Source organism: Amphiprion ocellaris, chromosome 16 (genome assembly GCF_022539595.1).
Source record: "Amphiprion ocellaris isolate individual 3 ecotype Okinawa chromosome 16, ASM2253959v1, whole genome shotgun sequence".
Classification (NCBI taxonomy): domain Eukaryota; kingdom Metazoa; phylum Chordata; class Actinopteri; family Pomacentridae; genus Amphiprion; species Amphiprion ocellaris.
Genome location: NC_072781.1, coordinates 2,962,614 through 2,975,574, shown reverse-complemented (window position 1 = coordinate 2,975,574; position 12,961 = coordinate 2,962,614). Strand labels below are relative to the sequence as shown.

Genomic DNA, 12,961 nt, shown 5'->3' with positions numbered 1-12,961 from the left:
GTAGCTGAACCTGTTGGTGCAATTCAGAATAAGGTGATCACATTAGGATTTAATTTGCACATTTAACAGAATATTGCATCCCATTATCTGACAAGAATAAAGCTGACATTTATCTAGTTTCCGTCATTTTCCCTAAATGTGGTTCTAAATTCTCCTTATTATATGATGTGTGTAATAGCAGAATTTATTTTTGTCTACATTTATTATTTGAAAATGGTAAATATAATAGGATGTTCACACATTTCCAGAAAACATTTCCCTTAACTGCAGAGAGGGAAGATGCTGTATAAAGCAGATATTCTTCCATAAAATCTGCTCTTCAAAGTAAACGAAATGATTTTTGGTCATGGTCAGTTAAACATTTTTCATGAGGACGGATTTTGAGTTGGCAGGTTCTAAATATTCAATATTCTTTTGATTTTTTGTATTTTTACCAGCAAATTGTGTTTTTTTTCTGCATCCATCTTGTGCATTTTGAGAATACAAGAGATCACAAAACCATACCCGTTACTTTAACTTCCCTTTAGTGTTATTATAGCTGTTCTGTATATTGATAAAAATGTCCTTAACTACATTGTAAGGTGCTATAGCTATTTATTGAATGCTCACACAGATTATAAATACTAAATAAGAAGGTTAAACTTAAGTGTTACCAGTAAAAGTAATCTTTTTTTTCGATAATGACAGTTATAAATGTTCATAATACACTAATAAATACCCATTGGTTTATCACTTATTAATAAGCCCTCATGTCTGCAGTTATAGATGGCACCATGTTGTTAATAAATGGATTTTGTTCCAGATTGGCAGCAGTCTTTTTCCAGAAATAGTGGTTTAATCGGTGAAAGTGAGTTTTTGCAACCTGTACATCCAAAAGCTGTTGCTTTTAGTTGAAGTAAAAGAATCAGTCAGTGATTTATTAGCCAATAATACATTTGTTCTGTGTTAATATCATTAGCGCAATTTAACAGGCTACAAAAATACATACAAGTTTAATTTTAAAGTTTTACACAAAGGTTAAGAGTGTGTTACAGTATCATTAGATTGCAAAAATATGTGTCACAAGTCATCAATGTCAATGATAATATGGGAAAATCCAAATAAACATGTTGCAGTGAGACAAAAACTAAACATTTGCCTGACAAAAAACAAGTCAAAAATGTGTTTCTTCAATTGAATCCTACATTTTATATTTAACTGATACCTTATTTTCACATTACCTGTAGTTTAATGTACAGTAAGAGCTCCTAAACACTGATTTATATCAAAATGTATATGTTGTGTCACTGCTCATGCATGAAAAGTTGCTGTAATTACTTGATTGTACACATTTCAGGTTGCCAGGTTATGAAAATTCCCCCTCTTGCAGGACATATGGATCTCTTTACTACCAACACACCAACTTTTAAAGGGACTTTCGGATGATTTAAAGCTAAAAACAACAGAAAAGTGTCATGTTTGAGGAGTTTCTTTTCACAGCCTGAAAGATGTTCAAGTTAATAACTTAAAGCTGCTTTAAAAACATTAATAAATGATTTCTTAACATCAATAAAGCTATGAATTGCTGTGAAGCCTTTTATAAATGGTCCTTAATAATAAACTGCTACCTCTGTAGAATAAAGTAAACTTGCTCGTGACTCATGTACAGTACTATTTCTAGTCTCAACGTGACCAAAAGGCAACTGTGACCAACGGAAAAATATGACTCAGTGTAATCATCATTTAAATCAGCAGCTTCTAACAATTTTAGGGGACAGAAAAGATTCATAAATGTGGCTTTACATGGCTCAAAACACCTCATTATTTCTCTGACTCGCTGGTTGACATCTAAAACAGCATGCGGTCTGTAAAAATAGACCACTCACGTTGCAAAAGCATTCATCAAACCATCACTGATATCAAGACGAGCCACGGAGCGGTACGTATTAGTAGATCAGATGCTCTGTGTTTACTTTACATGTTGTTTATGTTCCGCTGTGCCATTAAGCTAATGAGATCTGATTCATAGCAGCAACTTGTTTATCACTTCAGGCTCCATTACAGTCTCCATCCGGGTCAATGGTATCACCCTGACAGGATATTGATTTACGCAAAGAGTAACCAATAGCAGGGTATTGACCAAAAAACAGCCGGGACGTGTTCGCTGGGCCTGCAGGAGCACGCCATCCATTAGTCACTGGATCAATCATTTAAAAAGAAAACATTCTGCGGGCTTTAACAAGACCAGGACAAAGCAAAGGGATGCAGTGGAGGAAGAACCACAGACCAGAGGAGGATGTTGGTGATGTTAGGGCATGGATCAGAGTTCACACAGTTTCATCAGGTCGAGTAGGATGTTATCTACTGCTACAGGCCTCAATATATCTGCTGGATGCACCTGAATGGATCGACTTATAGCATTAATAAAATCAGGAATAGGAGTTGGTATCCATTGTAGAAATGCATGTTGGAATTTAAAGTTTTGTGCTGTGTTAATGTGCTCATATGCTGTTTTTTTTTATATGCTAGAAGCCATATAATTGGCAAAAGAACTATCACCGAATGTTTCTAACCTTAAACCACAGCCAACCAATGACGGTCTCAAAACTACAGATTCAGACTTCTGAAGTTTCATATGTCACAAACCCAAAGGGCAAATCCTGTCAGCTTGCAGGGCGGGACTTCCTGTATTACATTGAGAAATTCAGGGTACTTTAAAATCAGGCACTTTAACCCTCGTGTCGTCCTGTAGGTCAAATTGACCCGTTTTAAAGTTTGAAAATGTGAGAAAAATAACATTTTCACAGTGAAACTTCTGATGTCCACATTTTCAACATGTTTGGAAAATCTTTGAACATTTTTGGTGGAAAAAAAGAAATGCTAAAAATATTTCTTTAAGAACATTCACAAAAACAATCAACCAAAATCCAGCGAATTTCACTGGATTTTGGTTGACTTTTATGTGAATGTTCTTAAAGAAAATACTAGAAGTTTTACTGATATATATGGAATCACTTTAGATGTTTTTAGGGTTTTTTGGAAGATTTTTACTCCTATTTTTAAAATATTTACAAGAATTTTCTTGCCACATTTGGGGGGTTTTTTTAAATACTAAACTTTTAAGGGAAACTTTTAAGGAATGATTGGAATTTTCTTCCTGAAGGTTTTGCAAATTTTCAGAAATTTGGGGAATTTTTTTGCCTATTTTTTTTTTTTTTTTTCAGACAAGGAAACAATATTTTTTGGTGCCTGTAAATGAAGACAACAGGAGGGTTAAAAACAGGCACTTTAACTATATGCACTTTAAGACAGGCTATGCCTAGAAAGTGTTTTCTAAAAAAGTAGCACTTCAGGGTAGGTTTAACCCAGCCAGTATTAAGTTATTATTGTCTTTGTTTTATTGTATTGTTTTTTTATATGTCTGTATCCCTGTTTGTTTTTCTTTTACATGTGGGACAAGGTTGCAGCATATTTACTGCAACCTTGTGTAAAGTATTATGAGATTGTATGTTCATTAATATGCACTGTCAAGTCCAAATAAAAAAATAAAATAAAATATTATTAATCTTGTTTGAACATTTCTGGAAATGGCAGATTTATATTAAACCATTTTAAGGCAGAGTGGAATCATTTTAATGAACAAAAAAAAAACCTATGTAGCCATTTTAAGAGTAAGTGGAAGAGTGTTCTTCTTTAAAAGTACTCGTCTGCACTTTAAATCACTTCATTTTAAATAAGTTTTATTTCTGTTTTACTGCCTCCTTTATCTCTCACATGCTCGTATTTTTCTCATTGCTTGTCTTTTTTGGTGTTTTATTATATGACTGTACGACTGTCATCCAATTTGTCTGTATTGTTTTGGATATTTTGTTTTATTGCTATGGCTTTTTTTTTTTTTTAAACATTTGTCTGTAAAGCCCTTTGAGCATCTTCTGTGTATGATAAGGTGCTGTATAAATAAACTCGCTCGCTTACTTATGCATGAGATGAACTTGACTTCAACTCTCACACATAAATATATGCAGACCTAGATAACCTACAACTCTGACCTAGAAAACATATACAGAAATCATTTTAGATCTTTATAGACGTTTGATAAATGCCAAATAATTAAGTTTGCAACTTATTTTAACATAATTAATATTGATATTTAAATTAAATTATTAAATTATTTAAATTATTAGATAATAATACATTTTTATTGCTGGTTGGCCTACATGTTACTGGTCTATGCTTTCACATATTACAACAAAATATTTGTTATTTCTTGTCCAAATTAATACATAACCCTCCATATAACTCTCATGTAAACAGTAAAGGTAAGTTTGTATATGAAAAGAGAAGCTTTATTTGTAGTCTGTGTCTGTTAACTGCAGCTTATCCTAACTTTGATACAGAGAGATGAATTTCTAGGAGTCAAATCCACAACCAGAGAGAGACGACTTTATCCACATCGACAAACTGTAGGCCACTTGAGTTCAGCAGAAACAAGCTGTGGACATTATATTGACACATTATCTCCCTTAACCCTCGTGTCATCCTGCAGGTCAAAACTGACCCGTTTTAAAGTTTGAAAATGTGGGAAAAAAAAAATTCACAGTGAAACTTCTGATGTCCATATTTTCACCCTTTTTGGGAAATCTTCGAACATTTTTTGTTTTTTTTTGGTGGAAAAAAGAAATGTTAAAAATGTTTCTTAAGAACATTCACAAAAAAAAAAAATCAACCAAAATCCAGCGAATTTTTCTGGATTTTGGTTGATTTTTATGTGAATGTTCTTAAGAGAATATTAGAAGTTTTACTGATATATATGGAATCACTTTAGATGTTTTTAGGATTTTTTGGAAGATTTTTACAAATTTTTTGAAAATATTTACAAGAATTTTCTTTCCAAATTTGGGGATTTTTTTTGCTGAATTTTTGGATTTTTTTCAGACAAGGAAACAATATTTTTTGGTGCCTTTAAATGATCACAACAGGAGGGTTAAGTTGATATATTGAGCTTTTTTGAGCTTGTACACATGTAAAGTTCGATATTTTGTTCTCTTTTAGCTCTAGTTTTGGTCTCTACCAACTCCTGAGTCCTATTGTAAAATCTATCATCTTCTGTGTCTGAGTTTTGCTACAGAATGTTTTTTTGGGCTTCAACGCATTACTAGAGAGAAACATCTTAACTTTTTCAATATGCTTTTATGACACTACATTAGTTTCTAGGACATTACTATCATTTGAACCACAGCTAGTTGTTTTCTCTTTGTTAGATCAGGTTGAGTTTCCCTCTTTTGAAAAATGAATTTATATACATCAAGTCCATTTCAGATGGCGTAGACTACTTTGGACCCCTGAGGACCTCTATTTCACAGATTTTATGTAACCAGCAGCAGATTGGTGAAGCTTTTTTTTTCCAGAAAAATCTATGAATGCTTGTTGGAGGCAGCTGCAGCCATATGTTCTGGAAATGTCCCTGTCAGGAGTATGTGGCAGAGGTATTGATCTGAGCCCTTTGAGGACTTCACAGGAGGAGATCACAGCCGTGGTTGTGGCTTTCTGGTCGCTCGCAAGGAAAAAGAATAAAACGCCGTCTACAAAACAACGGCTGCAGTTCAGGAGGCAGTTTTGAAATGAATATTGTATGTTATTGTATCACTGTTTTGTGTGCATTTTCTTGTGGAGCTTTTGGAGGCATCTTGTAAACTAATTTAGGCAATAAAAACAGATGTACGTACTACTAGGACAGACTATATACTATACAGAATTCTGTATAATCCTTTTTTTAAAAAACGGCACACATATCCATCAAGTCTATGATATAATTTGCTCCTTTCTGCATCTTTTCTTTAACTTTATACAATATTTATACCTGAGGTTGGATGTAGTGAAAGAAAAAAATGTACTTATAAAATTCTGTAGTAATTAAATAGATGTCTTTAATATAATATACCAATAACGGTTCCAAAGGAGGTGAGATGATGGAAAGGGATTCCAATAAAGCTGAAAATACCAGACTGCAGTCAAAGTGTGACTGAGAGGAATGTGAATCACTGACAAACAAGTTCTTGTCCAAATCCTGAATTCATCACTCAGCAGAAAAACGATCCCCAAAGAGCTCAGCTTTCACTGCAGTCAGAAACTGTGTGTAAAGTGCTGCTGCACACAAAGAAAAGGGAGGATTTTAAGAGTATTACTTTGCTGCTCTGATGCAAAACTGTTTCGTACGAACAGCGATGGAGGCCGGTTTGATTCAAAATTATGCTCAATTGTGCTTCTAAAATGTGAAATGTAGGTGAGAGACATGATTGTAGCTGCACATCTGCACCTACATCTTTTGCGCCACAGCTTATTGCTTTAGTTTCTTTGAAGTAAGGATGTATGCAGCACTTATTGATGGTCATTATATTACCTACAGTCGCTAAACAGGGAGTCAAACAGCAACAAAAGCACCAAAAAGAGGCCAACTAATTAGAAATATCAATACTGCCGGCAGTCCACCTGAAGCTTTTATGTCTCTCTGCGTTCTCTTCAAAGCCGCCAGACTCAAAAACAGTAATTTCTCCTTGCAGAAAACAGGAGTTGCCGACTGTCGAAATCAGTTAGTTTGTGTTATTTTGTGATTTTGGTGTTTCAAGACATTAGTCTGGATCCAGAATACAATCACACGGAAACAGACTCGCAACTCGTGTGTTGGGCAAAGTGAAATTACTGCTTTTGTCAACAGAGTCTAGCAGCTCTGAGGGGGTAGAGAAAAGGCCGTCTGGCTGCGAGGTAAAGTAGGGGAATTACTTTACATATACACAGCTGGGCTTTCTTTAGGGTAGTGACGATCTGTTTTGTTGCTGATCTTGTCCACAGCAGCTCAGTGCTTCAGTGCAAGTTCTTCTAAAAGGTATATCAACCATTAAATTACATCATACAACCAAAAAAAAACCCCAAAAAACTAGTAACTATCCCTTTAAGAAGTCTTTAGAACTTCAGCAGATCTCAGTGAATGAGAAGCCTTGACTTCATCTTTGGTGAAACAAACATGGTGAATTCCATTATTATTATCATCATCATAACTATCTGTTACAGTGCTAAAATGTGAAAATGTTGTCAAAAGCTTTGAAAAGTTCTAGACCCACATTTATCAAACTGCTACACAGAGAAAGTTTGAATATAAGTAAACTCATGAACTCAAGAAACAAAATGATTTATCAATTTTTTACTTTCCTTTCCTGCTGCAGACACCTTTTGTGCCACCTTCTGTTTTAAAATGGTTGTATAAAAATCTGTGCTAGGAATGACAGATAATGCTTTAGCTGAACCTGTTGGTGTAATTCAGAATAAAGTTGCTTCATTAGCATTTGATTTGCACATTGAACAGAATGTTTTCCCACTTTAGCGTTAGTTTTCTGCATTTATTTGGAAGCAAACAACAAGAATAAAGCTGGTTTTTACCTTGTTTACTATCATTCTCCCTTCAACGTGGTACTAAATTCTCCTTATTATACTTCTGTGTAGCAGCAGCAGAATTAGTTTTTGTCTGTTTTTAGCCATGTTTATGTATTTGCAAATGAAAAAATAAACTGGTGTGTTGTTAATGTCACACATTCATTGTTGCGTTTTTTTTTGGTTTTTTAGAAAAGAACATTAACTGCAAGCGTGAGAAGAACTTGTTTATCCCTGAGTTTGCTCTTTAATGTGTAATTTCAGTGTGACTGTCAGAAGTTTGATAAATACAGGCTCTTTTTTTTCTTTTAAATGACCTCAAATATATAAAGCAAAGTATTTAAGTATTTATCAAACCAGGGCAGAGAACTCAATTTGGTCAAACCCTTCTGAAAAAGAGGCGACTACAGTAAGTTCTCATTAAAGCAGATTTTCTCTTCACATGTGAGAGAAAACAGCAACACTTTGGGAATTGATCTTCTGGTATTTTTAAAAAAACAAGTAAAAGCGCTCAACTCACCCAAAATGGCCACCACCTCGTCATCCTGAATGACCTCCAGCGACCCCGACACCACGAAACAGAGGCTGTCCACGCTCTCGCCGGCGTGGTAGATCAGGTCGCCGGGAGCACAGTGGATGGTCTGAAACTCCATCGCCAGAGCTCTCAGACAGCCGTCGCTGGCCAGACGGAAAGCTGGGTGCTCCTTAAAAACTTTGCGGTTGAGATGAACACAGATATCTGCTCTCATGTCCTTCGGGCAAATCTGCAACACCTGGAGAGAAATCAGAAGAGAGCTGGACATTCAGGAAGTAATTCAGTAACAGAGGAGTCTTCACCTGTAGCCATCAGTTTTATTTATTCATTCAAACTTTATTTAAGCTACAAAGAGGTATGAAGGTCTCATTTATAATGTAGTCGAGTGACACAGTGAAAGATGTCGGAACACAAAAAGTGCCAGCATCCATCGAAGTCGGTCCTCTGAGGGAGAAGGTAATAAATTACAAGAAAATAGCTGCATCTTTAAGCAGACTGCAAGAAAGCTGGAATTGATCAAAAAGGAAACTTGGATATAAAAAGGTTATTAGAAGGTAAAGTTAGCAAAATTATAAAGAAATTATTTAAGGTTTTCAAAAGAAATGAACCAACGAAAACCAGAGCAGATGGAGGTAAAATAAGATGAAACTAAATTGCCTAAAGGATAAGAATGAGTCACGCTTTACATTGTTCTGCAGGTTTTTCCAGGTGGCAGCAGCACATCGAGTAAAACTATTCAATTCAGCTTTACTTCTATAGCAGCAATTCACAACATATGTTAATGCACAGCATAGAAACCAACAATCCAAAGTAGATTTAAACAGAGAATTCAAGAATCCAAAGTTTTAAACACAGAATCAAGTGATCCAAAGTAGGTTTAAAGAGAGAATCCAACAATCCAAAGTAGATTTAAACACAGAAACCAACAAATCCAAAAAGTGAAACAGAGAAACCAACAATCGGATGTAGATTTAAACACAGAAACTAAAAATGTGAAGATTTAAATACAGAGACCAACAATCCAAAGCAGTTTTAAACAGAGAAATCAACAATCTGAAGTAGATTTACACACAGAAACCAACAATCCATAGATTTAAGCACAGAAACTAAAAATCTGAAGAAGATTTAAACACAGAAACCTACAAATCCAAAGAGTGAAACAGGGAATCCAACAATCTGAAGTAGATTTAAACAGAATCTAAAAATTTGAACTGACTTAAACCCATCAAGAACTTGTGCACTGTGATGAAGAGGCAAGTCTCTGTCAGAAAGCCAACAAATTTAGTTGAACTGCAATAATTCTGTCAAATGAAACAGTCAAAGTTACAACCAGAAGCTTGTGGTCGGTTACCAAGAGTCCCTAGTTGAGGTGAAAGGACATTTAATCAAATATTGACAAGAAGACCAACAATAAATCAATGAAAGATCAAAATACAGGATTGTTTTTTGTGACAAAGACAAATGGGTTTCTATATTACTGTTTATCACTTTCATAAAAATGTAGACCATTGAATATACAATATATTTACTTTCCATTTTCATTCATTTAATCTACTAAAATATGCATGACAAAACTCTCAGTTACATATTTTAATAACCAAACACCACTAGCAGCAAATCTTACTTCATATATTTGGTGCTGAGAAGTTTCTAATAAATCTGAAAGCTGTCTTTCTATAATACAGACGTTAATTTTGGTTAATGAGCAACTTGTTTCAGATGTCAACAAACTGCAGACGCCGGCGTCCACACACCAGAACCACGAACAGATGCAGCTGACAATCATTTTTGCTCCCAAAACTCCACATTTGTGGAGTCGGGCGGAAACCTTGTAGTTGAATTTGACATTAACAACACTCCAGTTAAGTGGGAATGAACAGATGCTTTGTCTCTGATCTGAGCCAAAGGGTAAGAAAGAAACTTTGTGGGTATGAAAAAAAAAAAAAGATCTTAAGCTGGCACAAACTAAATATAGAAAGGTGCTTCTAAAGTTTAACAGTCACAAAGAGGAAATAAATACATCTATTGAAACTGTTGCGCACCTAAATAATGTTAAGGTTGGAGATGTTTCAGAGCAGTTTCCTCTGTTTTGTTTTGTTTTTTTTATTATTATTTTATCTCATCAGTAACTGTTTAACCCTCCTGTTGTCCTCAATTAGAGAAAACAAAAAATATTGTTTCCTTGTCTGAAAAATGCAAAAATTAATCCAAAAAAAATCCCCAAATTTTAAAAAATGTGCAGGAAAAAAAGTCAAAAGTTTCCCTTAAAACTTTTAGAAAAAAATTATATCCCCCCCATTGTTGACAAAAAAAATATTGTAAATATTTTCAAAAAATTAGTAAAAATCTTCCAAAAAAAATCCTAAAAATATCTAAAGTGATTCCATATATATCAGTATAAGTTCTAATATTTTCTTTACGAACATTCACACAAAAAAAAAATCAACCAAAAGCCAGCGAATTTAGCTGGATTTTGGTACATTTTTTTTTGTGAATGTTCTTAAAGAAACATTTTAAACATTTTTTTCCACTAAAAAAATATTCAGAAATTTCCCAAAAATGTTGAAAATGTGGACATCACTGTGAAAATATATTATTTTTCCACATTTTCAAACTTTAAATTTGCAAAACCTTCAGGAAGAAAATTCCAATAATTCTTTAAAAGTTTTCCTTAAAAATTTTATTTTAAAAAAATCCCCCAAATTTGGCAAGAAAATTCTTGTAACTATTTTCAAAAAATTAATAAAAATCTTCCAAAAAATCCTAAAAATATCTAAAGTGATTACATATATATCAGTAAAACTTCTAATATTTTCTTTAAGAACATTCATATAAAAATCAACCAAAATCCAGCGAAATTCTGTGGATTTTGGTTGATTTTTTTGGTGAATGTTCTTAAAGAGACATTTTTTTTTAACATTCCTTTTTTTCCCCCAACAAAAGATGTTCAAAGATTTCCCAAAAATGTTGAAAATGTGAACATCAGAAGTTTAACTGTGAAAATAATATTGTTTTTCCCACATTTTCAAACTTTAAAACGGGTCAATTTTGACCCGCAGGACGACACGAAGGTTAAGGTGAAATCCAGCTGAAATACTCAGCAGGTCCTTATTAAAGTGTGTACGGTTGTGGGAGCTCATTAAACAAATGTACTGTAAAGTCTCCAATTAATTTCTGAACCATCTGCCTCCAAGTCTTTTAGAAGTTCATGTTTTTGTTCTCAAAAGTATTAATTAACTGTCACTAAGAAACCAACATATTTTCCATCGAGCAGATAACACGCTGGGAGCTTCTTTCTTCAGGATTTACTCCATGAAAAGTCACTTTATCTGTTGAGCTGGACTGAATACTGTATATTCAGGATAAATTCCACACATTTTATGGTTTCACACCAGAGTAACATGGATTCTGCTATAAGCTCAGAGTTCAGCCTCCGTTCTGCTAAGCGTTGCTCAAGTACGCCTAATCAACAGGATGCCTGGCCGTCGCCTGGCTCTGCCTTTAAAACAACTCTCTTTGAAGATGAATGTCAAGCAGAGAAGGATTATGTGCCATTTTTAGACCCTTTAGAGTGGCCTGGAGCCAGAAAAATATATGATACATAGATGCAGCTCAGCAAGAAAAAAGGACAAAATAACTATGAGCTTGAAGCGTTAAGGTGCACAAGTTTTCCTGGTGGTAAAATAATCCTTGTGTTATCAGTGAAATTATAAATGAATTCAAATGGGATGTAGTGGTGTGAATGTATTCTGGCTTCAAATCAAGCAAAGTAGCACCGGTTCAATGTAGCGGCTTCCAGCTTTAAATGCTTCATTTCCACACACTCAGATCATTTTAGCGTCGACTGTGCCAACTGTGGATACGAACGCAACGCCACCGTGTCATTTTGATAGGTGGGTGCTACATGTTGCCAGAGAAAAAGCTGCTAGATTTTACAAAACAAATGCACAATGAAGATCTACAGCACATTTTATACATTCAGGGAGCATTAATGTAAGCACAGGTTTGGTTCAAAAGTTCTGTAAAGTCAAAGTAAAAACAAAAACAGCCACAAAAAATGTGCAAATAAAGCTGCATTTGTAGATTTTTAATATCTTGCTATTGTCACATTATTTAAAAAAGTTCCTTCCATGATAAGCACAGTCTAACAAAGAAAACCCTGATCATAATAGAAATGCTGAATAACTACTAGATTATCATAGAAATAGTTCAATATTTTGGGAACTACACTCGTGCTACCTTATCGAACACCTGTCCATTTACCCTCGTGTCGTCCTGCGGGTCAAAATTGACCCGTTTTAAAGTTTGAAAATGTGGAAAAAATATATATACATTTTCACAATGAAACTTCTGATGTCCACATTTTCAACATTTTTGGAAAATAGTTGAATATTTTTTGGTGGAAAAAAGAAATTTTAAAAATGTTTCTTTAAGAACATTCACAAAAAAATCAATCAAAATGCAGCGAATTTCAAAAAAAACAAAATTCGACAAATTTTGCTTGATTTTGGTAGATTTTTATATGAATGTTCTTAAAGAAAACATCAGAAGTTTCACTGATATATATGGACTCACTTTGGATATATTCAGGATTTTTTTGGAAGATTTTTACTCATTTTTTTTTTGGAAATATTTACAAGAATTTTCTTGCCAAATTGGAGGATTTTTTTAAAAAATAAAACTTTTAAGGGAAACTTGTAAGGCATTATTGGAATTTTCTTCCTGAAGGTTTTGCAAATTTTCAGAAATTTAAGAAATGTTTTTGCTTAATTTTTGGATTTTTTTTCAAGGAAGGAAACAATATTTTTTGGTGCCCAAAAATGAGGACAACAGGAGGGTTAATTATAAAGCTACAGTTAGCAGCCAGTTAGCTTAGCTTAGCATCAAGGCTGGAAACAAGGAGAAACAGCGGGTCTATCTCTGTTCATAGGTAACGCAAATCTACCTCTAAAGCTTCCTAATTAATGACATTTGTTCGGTTTGTTGCATCTCTCTCTCTTGGAAATGACAAGAAGGATAACA

General features: G+C 34.1%; 1 protein-coding gene across 2 annotated transcripts in view; it reads right to left on the bottom strand.

Moving 5' to 3' along the window:
* kcnh1a (potassium voltage-gated channel, subfamily H (eag-related), member 1a) overlaps positions 1–12,961 on the bottom strand; it is a 78,787-nt gene that overhangs the window by 27,538 nt on the left and 38,288 nt on the right. For both annotated transcript variants that reach the window (XM_035955936.2, XM_023287516.3), the window contains one exon: positions 7,925–8,177. In XM_035955936.2, the coding sequence (XP_035811829.2) occupies positions 7,925–8,177 (253 nt within the window). The remainder of the gene's footprint in view (positions 1–7,924; positions 8,178–12,961) is intronic.